This window comes from Chenopodium album, chromosome 9 (assembly GCF_948465745.1).
Source record: "Chenopodium album chromosome 9, dcCheAlbu1.1, whole genome shotgun sequence".
NCBI lineage: Eukaryota > Viridiplantae > Streptophyta > Magnoliopsida > Caryophyllales > Amaranthaceae > Chenopodium > Chenopodium album.
In genome coordinates, this window is record NC_137842.1 from 69027222 (window position 1) to 69038901 (window position 11680).

General features: G+C 34.4%; 1 protein-coding gene across 1 annotated transcript; it reads right to left on the reverse strand.

Annotated features, from left to right (window-relative positions):
* Positions 1-131: 131 nt before the first annotated feature.
* Positions 132-9360, reverse strand: LOC145559005 (alpha-1,3-mannosyl-glycoprotein 2-beta-N-acetylglucosaminyltransferase-like). The gene is made up of 19 exons (XM_081620394.1): positions 9133-9360; positions 8299-8349; positions 7366-7453; positions 6026-6088; positions 5623-5657; positions 5450-5526; positions 5274-5319; positions 4920-4982; positions 4001-4067; positions 3851-3919; positions 3661-3730; positions 3422-3483; positions 2750-2840; positions 2567-2660; positions 2225-2287; positions 2070-2108; positions 1558-1728; positions 736-862; positions 132-522 (listed from the first exon to the last, which is right to left on the reverse strand). Exons 1-18 carry the CDS (start codon positions 9199-9201, stop codon positions 746-748), a joined length of 1335 nt encoding a protein of 444 aa, XP_081476520.1. The 5' UTR covers positions 9202-9360; the 3' UTR covers positions 132-522; positions 736-745.
* Between the last annotated feature and the right edge of the window lie 2320 nt (positions 9361-11680).

The following is an 11680-nucleotide window of genomic DNA, read 5'->3' on the forward strand; positions in this document are numbered from 1 at the left end:
TTACTATGTTAAATATGAATATCAGATTATCAATGTAATAATGAATAAGTAGTTCCTAGTTCATTTACTCTGTATCTCAATTGTGTACATATTTTTAGAATACTAGGAACAAAGGTAAACCAAATTTTCAGTTGAGAATGAAACTACACTAATATTCTTGTCACATCAATAATTGTCTCTCATGGTATGATACTATGATATTAAGCCAGTCCAAAATTTAGGGTAGCAGCATTACAAGAAGGCTCTACAAATTAAGACCTACTATATCACTATCTCCAGGGCTCCAACTTATCATGATTACAGCCCAATATACAACTATCCAAGACACCTACAAATCTTAGGAGTTGCTTGGGTCTAACTTAGGTTGCGTCTGTTGAACAGTAGCACAGAGTCTGAACAATGAAGCTTGAGCATTGGCAGACCTTGAAACAGCACTGTAGACATTCACAGACCCTTCAATCATGTTCTATAAGTGGAATTTTTCCAAAACCCTTCGTCTGATTAGTGTGACAGGAGATTCACCTATGCCATCACAGAAAAAATAATTACACACGTTTGAAAGATGTACCAAATCAACAACATGATTCACCCACAAGGCCCCATCTTTCAGGCATTTCCAAATTTTGCTGCCAGCAAAATCCATTCAAGTTCATCTCCTTCGAGATCTACAAAATAGGAGGAAGCAGAGGGGGGAAGAGGAGCTGAAGAATCGTAAATTGCTTTGAAAGTTCTTACCTGTATAAATTCAGGATGTCTCTATTCCAAGTTGCTTTAGGGAATCTGGGCCAACAAGGAAGACACGCTTTGAACTCTGATATCTGAAAACTACTACTCCCTTGTATGCTGCCCTGGGAACACCATCCTGATCCAACAAAAAGATTAGGTCATGTACAAGCATCCTAATTTTACGATGCTACTGATTCTAGGTCCAAAATGTAAAGCTACTACTGATTCTAGGTCCAAAATGCAAAGCTACTACTGATTATAGATCAAAAATGCAAAGCTACTACTCCGTAAGTGTACAATGTCAGGGTTTTGGTGCAAACCAAGGGCATTGAAGCAAATAAGACTCAATAAAGTGAAGTGGGAGCAAACTGTATTTTTCCACCAAATATCCCGGGGCCTACAGTAGTAACTTGAAGCAAACAAGACTATCAACCATATCACAAACTTCCACTGGGGCCTGAATTATGTCTAAAGCCTTGCTCTTGCTGTGGTTTTTCTTTTTTTTTTTTTTAATTTATTTATTATTATTTATATATTTTTTTCTATTGACTCTATCCAAGAATATTAAAGGACATGCAATTTAATGAGCCCTTAGTCCATTATTTAAACCAAAAATCAAATGAATTCTTGAAAGCAAACAAATTTTTTTAAAAAAAATAGAGAGATAAAGAACAAGAATTTTAACATATAATAGTTCATGTAATAAAGAGTCATCTTTAATGTGAATACGAGACCAAGGCATGACCCTGAATTGAATTTCAATATTAAGCCAATTAAAGGCTTGAAGAGATTAGACAAGGGGTCATAATAATCTATGGATGTAAAATATACCTTCCATTCTTCAAAAATACCAAACTGTCTGGCAATGCTTTCAAACTCTGGCTGATCCTCGTACTTAATGCGTACATCACCATCTACACCATTGGCCTTCACTACAGCATCAGCACCATATATTGGTTTAGCCTTTTTCACAAGGCTGGCAAAGTATTCTATATAGTTGTCCTGAACATCAATAAATGACATTATTACGATAACTGAACCAACAGCAGGCTTAATCAAAAGTTGCAAAATCTACTCTGAGCCAAGAACTCAAATGCACGATATTCAGTATTCAATTTGACTCTAGAGATATTAAGTCAACAGATATTGTGTGTGGTTAATTTGTTTAGATTGTTACGTTTAAACTATGAGATTAATGAACTATATGTCTATATACAGCAGTACAGCACCAATAAGTTATCAGACATATAATCTGAACAGCTAAATATGCTGTAAATTTAAATAACAATTATGCCTTCACAATTTGACATGTATGCTTGTAGAAAGGTTCCAATGTTACTAACCTCCATCAGGTAGCTTAAATCCATTGACTTCCACTTAACCTAGCAGAAGTAAAGACCACAGGGATAAGGACAATTGAAAGATAAAGAAAGTTCATAAATTTAGGGGGGGAGGGGGTCTGACAATCATTTTAACACTGAAGAAAACTGGCACTCACATCCACATCATTGAGCTTAATTGGCTCAAGGTATTGGCTGAAAAACTGCCCTAGACTGGAACCCTGCACAGAAATCATTTAAAGCTTTTTGATAAGCAGTGTGGAATCCATTCAGAGAATCAAAGCATAAAACAGCAAACTTTCTAAATGACAAATATAATCTATGCAGGAGAGCCAACGGATGAATAACATGACCACATATGTAACTTCAAAATACCCAGTTTCTGAATGTACTTATAGATGCTACAATAATGTGTATCATGAAAGTTTAGCTTTGCTGAAAGTTAAATTTTCAAATGCATATCAAGTTTAAAGCATAAAAATGGTAGGGCTAGATCATACATGCTCGCCAAAATTATACGTTCTGCAAACTTCTGGTCTTATAAATTGTCGACCCTTGTGATTCTCTTTCAGTCTCAACCAATCATCCCAGTAAGTAGAGTTTTTGTCAAGGAAAAACTTGTACATGGATCAATCAGCACCAGAACATATACAAGATGAAAAGAAAAAAAATGTGAAGGATATGCCTTGGGCCACTTTGGGGATAATTCATCCCATGTATCTTTCGATAACATCCATCCAAGCCCAGGAAAGAAATCAGATCGATAAAGTACATCTGCATAACATCACAGATAAGATTGATGATACAGGTCTGTGCATAGATGAGGGAAAATAAATAAAATAAATCAAACATGCAACAACAATAATTACAACAAGAATTAAGTGACAAAAAAATTAACAAACAACGTATCATAATGGATGGTTAGATACAGATGTTAGATTACCATGTATACAACGAACAAAAACCTTGAGATGAGTTACTTAACTCACATTCAAACAGGAATAAACATTGCATGAAATAATAATGTGGATTAGGTATGATGTGAAAAGTGCTTTCATTCATCTTATAACCAAATAAAGGAAAGACCTTTGACCTGATAAGCCTTGATATGAGTAAAGCTGCATAAATTCTGACTTACCTAGACCTTTTTCTTCAATTAAATAGGTCAATTTATAGGCTTAGAGAAAAGCCACATAAGTTTTACAGATTAATGAAAAGGTATGGATCCATAGGTATTGTAGAATCGGTCTGCTTTAGGTATAAGGCTATAAGCACATCCAGACTCCAGCAGGTTTGACAGAGCAAAATAAGTATCATGAGTACGTCATTTCAGGAATAAGGAATAAAAAACTTACAAGGGTCATGCACAAACTGCTTTTGTCCATTATCATTCCAGGAGGAAACAGCCATGATTGACCTATGATTGAACAGTTTCACAAACAAGCAGCACAATACATAACATCAGCAGTTTAAGAAGGTCTGCAGAAAAAGGATCCCAAGTAACTAAACTTCAATTATCAGACTAATCCTTCAATACAGAAGTTAGCTTTTTGCAAATTATAAACATTAAATACGATGAACATGAGAGACACACCTATCTCTGTCAAGTAAACCTGCTGCAGCCTCAAAATACTCAAAAAAATCAGGGGCAATCTCCATGTCATCTGCATTTGACCATAAAGGTGAACTTAAGCACAAAAGGCCAATTTTTAATAACATATACTAATGGGAAGACACAGGAATATGGATGCAATCATGTGACAGCAAGATAAAGTATTAAGTACCTTCAAGAATGATCACTTTGCTGAAATTGTGCTTGTAGAACAACTTGTCCAGTGCCCACTTGTAATGACCTAGAAGAAGCAACTCATTCAAGATGATGAAATAGGTTTATTAAAGATTAAAAAAATAATAATATATCAACCTGTCCTTACGTGCAATTTTATAGTATGCAATCAATTCTCCAGGTCTCTCTGTACGAATGGCTTCATAATCCAGATGCTGCAATGAATAAAAATAAATAAATAAAAGCATTGATGAAGTATAACTTTAGGATTAAAAGCCACTTTCTTTATTCATGGAAAAACACATGCACTTATTAAAAGAGTAAGCTATACAGTACCCCAGGAGTGAGGGAGTATAACTTTAGGATTAAAAGCTACTTTCTCGGTTTGTCATTTATATAATCAAATCTAACAATCTTTGCAATTTTAAACCAAATGAATGCAGCCATTCCAGAAAAAGATGAATCCACTTTCACACAGTCAATTGGTCGCTAATACAGAAAGGTTCAAATCAAAAACCTTTAACAGAAAACCTTTGGAGTTTGGACAATTCCCTGATCATGGGGTACTGGAATCATGGGAAAGCACAAAATATTATCACCTCTTTCAAAATAGTTGCACCATTTTGACTTTTGACACAATTCATTTGTCGTACGTAGACCATATTTTTCTACTAATATATGGAAACATAAATCATGTACAAGGTTATTGGTTTATCACAATGTACATTTTCAATAAATTATCATTTTATATTTTTTTTATAGTAGTTAATTATAAAATTTAATGATCAAAGTTACGCATGGCTAACTTGAAAATCAATATATTGCAATTTGCAACTACTTCGAAAGGGAGGAAGTTGAGAGTGAGGATAAAACTAGTCCTTCCAAATACGTGGTTGTGTACATGTCTCAAATATGTATAGGAAAGAATGGAAGATGATAAAAATAAATCTAACTCACAAGGAGCAGGTGAGAAACTCCATATAAAACATCTAACTGACAATCAAAACCAATATGTACTAATGATCAATAAATTCACAATTAAGGAGATGCATCCATAAATACAATACCTGCATATACGTTATTTGATTGAAAGTCAATGCCTTACTTTTGACTTTTGAGTCTGGTCCATCCTGATAGCAATACCAATATTACATTTTAAGTTTTCTTAAAATCGGAATATAATATACTACAAAAATCAGCGCCCCAACAGATAACCCGGAGAGGATGCCCCAGTTTCTCATGGTGAGAAACAAATTTTGTTTCTCACATGGCATTTTCGTAAATAAACCAACAACTTTATTCAACTGTGGAGCCCACAATAATGAAAAAGTTGTTGATTTATTCACGAAAATGCCCCCATGAGAAACAAATTTCGTTTCTCACCATGAGAAACAGGGAATTTCCCTAACCCGGATGTTTACCTGGGATATAAAAAGTGGGTACTTTGATGCAACAGAACCATGATATCTGAAAAGATAGTGCTCTAGTCAGCATATATAAACACTTAAGCCTATTGAAAAACACAAAATCAGAATCAAGACAGCTGATTTCAAAAGGCAAACTTGAACATAAGACCTAAATTTTACAATAGACATACTTCAAAATAGAATTGACAGTTCTTTCCAAGTAATCAGCGCGATTGCAGGCCATCACCACAACTGCTGCCACTGGCACCTAATGGATTCAGCAGACAAGAAGAGAAACTTGATCAAGTACTCAATGAATACATCTGAAAATGGAATATAAGTGATTGCTCCACTTGATTTCAACCTCTAGTTTCCCATTCAATCGTTGAAGACCTTTTCCTGCAAAGTCATTAGACATTTTCTCGGACATGAGGCATCAGAAATTATAAATCATCCAGAAAACATATTGATAAAATTAAGGGTATCAAATTCTATCCTTTAGTTTTTATGTTCCATGCTTCAAAAGTTACAAGAACAAAATAGGAGGAGGGAGCAATATGAACTTTTATCTTAAGGACTCAAACACCATCAAGCTTATTCGCAACATAACACAAGAGCTAAAACCAATTGCTAGAACCTAGACACTATTCATTACATATGCACTAAAAAATTCAGATTAAGAAGGCAAAAAATTCCCAATGCAGAAAAGGAAATAACTACAGAGTACATGATAGCAGGAAATGGCAATATCAGTAATAAGTACATACTCTCAAGATCTCGGACAAGAGCTCTCAGCTGGGTTGTTTCTTCATCTCTGCGCCTTTTCTCATCTGATATAAAAAATAAATAAAAATAAAAATAAAACCAGAAAAATTAGCTTTGGCAATTGAAGCAACCAACAAAGAAAGTAATTGTTCATATCTTAGCACAAGTAATTGGTTCATAAATTCACATCTTATGCTTCTCAAGAGCCCCAATGAAGGCTATGATAGAGTATATGCTGCTCTAAGTATATCCCTGCAATATTGACTCTTCCGTGTAGCAAAATTAAAAAATGAAATATGTACATCAGATAAGTTTTTCATTACAAGTAACCTTGCAGAACAAATAGCTTTAATAAAATAAAAAAGCATAAACAACACCAAACAAAATAAAAACCTTTTTCGAAGGATGAAACAAGAATATATATCCATTTACCCATCCTCCAATTGCTTCTATTTTGCCCACATCCTCTTGCAATCCCAATTTCTTCACATCCTTTTTAAATCCCATTATCCAAGTACACTTACGACACCCTTGACTTCTTTATAATCCACATTGCCCCAAGACTACCAACCCTTTAAATTCCTAATCAAAGCATCCTCCAGGTAACATTTCACATGCCCTAACCATCATAGCTGACTCTCCCTCATCCTTAATAGCCGCAAAAACACACACACACACACACACGAGCACAAATCAAAAAACATATATACACTAAATATCAAGTTCAAATGGACAGCTCATGGGCATAATATGGCAATCAGTCCCTTCTACAACATAAAACTTAAACCGGTAAGATTATGGAGAACCTATGTAATGGGGGCCAATAGCCTACTCTCAACATGTTTACCTTCCCCTATCCCTATAGTTAAACAACCTATGGACTTGGAGGAAACTAAGCACTATCATGCAGCTTTAACATACATTGAAGAAAATGAGCAAGGATGACAGATCAAAATTCGTTTATGATGACAGTGTTACAAGGGGTGTGGAATTTACGAAAACAATTCGGTATCGAACCCTTTCTTCACAGTTTTTACTTTGCCAATGCAGAGTCCTTGGATTTCCAAACATACTGTTCTATATGCTTAGCACCAATTAAATTGATATCCAGTTTGATATCACTGCTTTAAGGCTATTAAAAGTTGAAACAGATTTAGTCTTACTTTTTTATTCCCCTACAAGAATCTAAATTTATGACAAAACGATGGCGTTGAACAAAAAATCAATTGACTCCTGGCTAGTAGCACTTAAGAATAGTGAGGATACGGGATACCATAGACAATATGCAGTCAAAAGGAGGTGACTGAAACTTAAAGAAGACTACATTATAAAAATAACACACCTTTTAATGCCACAATCTGTCCTTGTTGCATGCTTATTTGATCAATATATAACCGTGTCTGTCTTGTACAATAATTTTCGGCCTCCACCTGAAAACGAAGGGAAAAATAGGGTAAAAACGTGCAAGTAACACTGATGTGATCCAAATGTATCTTTCCTAGTAGGTTCATTCTACATTTAAACTATATATCAAGAACTGTACAGAGAATAAAGAAGGTTTCAACACCGGCATACCATAAAAACTAAAGAGTCACCATGCAGTGACATGATGCATTTCCATACATGCTAAAATGTACAAATATTGACAATAATTAAAATTGAGAACTTCTAAAAGTGGATTCCTATAAATATTCTAGCTTCTTAAAGATCTCTATGTCAATTGCTCTAACTGCCATAATTAATATTAAGTTGTATGACTCGTAACCTATTTTTAATTAGTAATCTAATACCCTAAGATATCAGCTATGCTATTTCAGAGATGGACAGTGTGATCAACACATAAAGCAGAATTCCCAAGCCCTATTCTTAATGGAAGCCTTTATATATCTAGCCTCGATGGCAACAATTTAGCAATGGTAATACCACTAAATTTTCCTTATGCCTCTAGAATAAAAACAAAGGCTTTCATCACTATTACCGACACAAAATTATACTCAATTTCTAAGCATTGCCTTTAAAAACTTGAGGAAATTGATTGGTCAAACAGAAGCTAAAGTTCCAAATTTCTGCCAGATAATGCCACCACAAGATAAAAGAGGAAGTAGAGAGAGAACTAACTGAATAAACACACCCAAAAAAATAAAATGGTATAACAAGTATCACGAAGTCAACATGTCAAGATAATTCAAAATTATTAAAAAAAAAAAAATTATAAATCATAAGCATTCCATCACTAACACAAGAGCATCATGAAATTTAAACAATGTCCACATACCGCAGCAGCCAGGCGATCAGCATACTTCGATTGCGTAGCAAACAGCCGCATCTAAAATAAAAGAAATAACACCAAAGAAGCAATACATTAACACTCCACAATTATTATAAGAAGTAGTTTATCAACAGCAATAACATTTAGTATGTGACAATATGCTCTTACAAAGTTTAATATATAGAATGCAGAAAAAACATAAATCACCAAGCAAACTCAAACATAAACCTACTTTCACACCAGAACTTGAAGCCCTTGACGACATTGACTAAGTATCTCTAATATGGGATCATCATCACAAAAGAAGTAAACCCCATACACATTTAAAGTGTTACTAATTTTACAATAGTCGCGTCTATAAATTTAAACCTTAAACCCTAATCATTGCCGGCTATACTGGTATACCTCACCTTACACTGGCATTTATCCAACTACACTTCAATCATAGGAACATAATTATCAACATTTTCAAAATTTAATATGCAATTTCTCTGAAAATCGAAACATAAACTAATAATTCTGACCATTAAATCCCCTTCTTAGCTTGAAGCAACAAATTCCACCACACTAAACTAATTCTCCTTAATCATTTCCATTCCATATCAGTACATACAATCAAACTAAATTCATCCTAACTACTCAACACAATAGGCAAATTAAAGGGATCCCACAAAATAAAATTTCATAAGAAACAGAATATCACTAATTAAACGACTACCGAACACTAAAATCGATGAAAATGTAATCAATTAATTACTTAAAAGGTGAAATTAGGGTTTTCAAGAAGTGAAGATTAAAGGAAAATAATAATCAAAGAACACTGAAATTGCTTATTATTACCTGGATGTAGATAAATGCGACGGCAGCAACAAGAAGAAGCCATCTGAAATCACAAGAAAATCTGGGCATTTTAAAGAATTGTTAAGGAAGATTGAAGATGGGAGTTATGATGAATTGATCAAAGCTTCTTCATCAAGCTTTGGAGGATGATGAATACTGTGATCTACCGCTGGGGAGCTTGGTAGACTTGAATTTTCAAGTAGGAAGACTTCAACACTTTTGTGGTTGGGTTCGCTAAACTAGTTTTTAATTTTTTTTTTTTTTCTTTAAATAATTTTTTTTTTTCTTTAAATAATTTATTTTTTTTCTTTAAATAATTTATTTTCAGGACATACTCGTATAGTCGTATACACATATTTGGACAAAACTACGGAATACAATATGGATTAGTCATTAGGCACACAAACAAAATTATATTACCAATGTTAAAGCTATCGAGCTAAGTTTAGTCTAGTGGTAAGGATTGTATTTTTCAATCTTGAGGTTGGGGGTTCAATCCCATAAGAGACACTTTGAGGGTGAGGGTCCCTTACCTTTTGTCTTTTTCCCCCTCATTCTCAAAATGTCTAACCCGCAAATACCAACCCAAAAAACCTTCTCCTTACTTGTAGCCTTTGCTGGCAACTCTCGGAATAATAATTTACATTAGGCTCGCAGTTAAATTGTTCTTTTTAGAGAAAATACAAGTTTGCTTCATGTTCATGTTAGTCATAGAGTATACTTCTATTCGTTGTGGCCTGTGACCTTTGTGACCTTTCAAATTTTCAGTACAAGTATCTAGAGTCACAACTAGGTTAAATCCCGTGCCATGCACGGTCATAATTAAACTTTACAACAAAATTTATAAAGAATGGTGTTAATTCAACAAATTTATCCAAAAAAAAATATTTGTAACAAAATAATAGTCTCTAATTAAAGATGTTGATGGTCAAAGTTGTGTCTCAACAAATGTGCAAATCCAACCATAACTTATAAAAAAATGGAGGAGTATAATATAATAAAATGATTTTGTTAAGCTGGTCTTATAAACGTTATGTATATTTGTAAGATTTATACAAATTATCCTACCAAAATTGTTGTTCCTATTTTAATTAAAATAAATTTGAAGTCGGAGGAAAAAAAATTATAATATTATTATGATAATCTTAGATGATGATATATGTCAATACCTTAATTTTAAACTATGTTAGTATATTTGTAACTAAAATATTTATAGTATATAAAATATATGTTGAAAAAAAAAAATTGAGTATGATTAGATTAAATGTGTTGTCAAAATGGAAATAAGTATCATGGTAGGTATTATATGACAAGTTGAGTTCCCTCTAGGTTTTTCCTTGGGAGGGTTTTGTTCTAGTCCCCTTGACTAGGGTTTCCTGTTTTTTCAAGGTTCTTCTCGATTTCAGGTCGAGGATTATTGATTTGTGTTTATTTTTTCATAATCTTGTCTTGTTTTTCTCTCAATCATGGGAGACAAAAATAATTCGATCACAATTTCTGGAGAGGTTACAAATCCAATTTCAACCCTTGCAAGGGTTGCAGGCGAAACTCATAAGACAAATAATAATAATCATCATGAGGAGGATAATGAAGCAATTGATTGGGTTGTCGAAGGTGAAGAGGATGAGGATGCGAGGGTCGAACTTGCCTTGGTGGGGAAGATATGGACTAATAGGACGGTTAATGTCAATGCCTTCATTAACACGATGAAAGGAGTGTGGCAGCCAAAGCATGGAGTGGACATTACCAGCATTGATAAGAACTTGTTCTTGTTCTAGTTTTATCATTGGCGTGACAAAAGTAGAGTTCTTGAAGATCAACCGTGGCACTTCGATAGACATGCTATCATCCTTGGTGAGACGATTGATTCGGTAAAACCCTCTGACATTCAACTCTTTCATTTACCCATGTGGATTAGAGTATATAATCTTCCTCTTAAGGGGAGATTAAATGTGAGTAATGTGGAAAAAATTGGTAACAAGTTAGGAGTCTTTGTGAAGTTGGATAATGATGCTAGAGTAGGGATTGATAAATCCATTCGACTCAGAGTTCTTGTGGATGTGAGACAGCCCTTGACTAAGCATGTTAAATTAAAATTAAGAGGAGGGATTGAAGAATTTTTTGAAGTCAAGTATGAAAAGCCTCCCTTATTCTGTTATTGCTGTGGTTTAATGGGGCATGGTATGAAGGATTGTGAGGAGTTTAGGGATGCTGAAAATCCAGTGACTTCGTATGGGGCTTGGATGAAAGCCTCGCCTTGGAAGTACTCGATGGGTGTGACTGAGGAGGGGCTGGGCTTAGACCGTATGAAAAGTGCTAAAACGCTCTTTGTGACTAAACCGAAGAAGAAATCCCCTAGTGCTGATGATGTTGCTCGTGTTCTTGATATGTCTGATAAACTCAGTGATGTTAGTCTCTGTGATGATACGGGAAAGAATGTTGTTTTGCTGGTGAGTAATACTTCGACAGAAGAGGGCTCTGAAATCTTTGTTTTTGAAAGCCATGCTGAGCGGGAAGAGAGTAAAAAGGGGAGGTGTGGTGCTGAGGA

What these genes read in the sequence shown, in the direction of transcription:
- LOC145559005 (XM_081620394.1), bottom strand. Translation starts at nt 9,201, where the DNA reads ATGCCCAGATTTTCTTGTGATTTCAGATGGCTTCTTCTTGTTGCTGCC. An exon ending in ACCCACTTTTTATATCCCAG is followed by an intron (nt 4,983 to 5,273) that starts GTAAACATCCGG and finishes TATTGCTATCAG; the next exon opens with GATGGACCAGACTCAAAAGT. An exon ending in CGTATAATTTTGGCGAGCAT is followed by an intron (nt 2,288 to 2,566) that starts GTATGATCTAGC and finishes ATTTCTGTGCAG; the next exon opens with GGTTCCAGTCTAGGGCAGTT.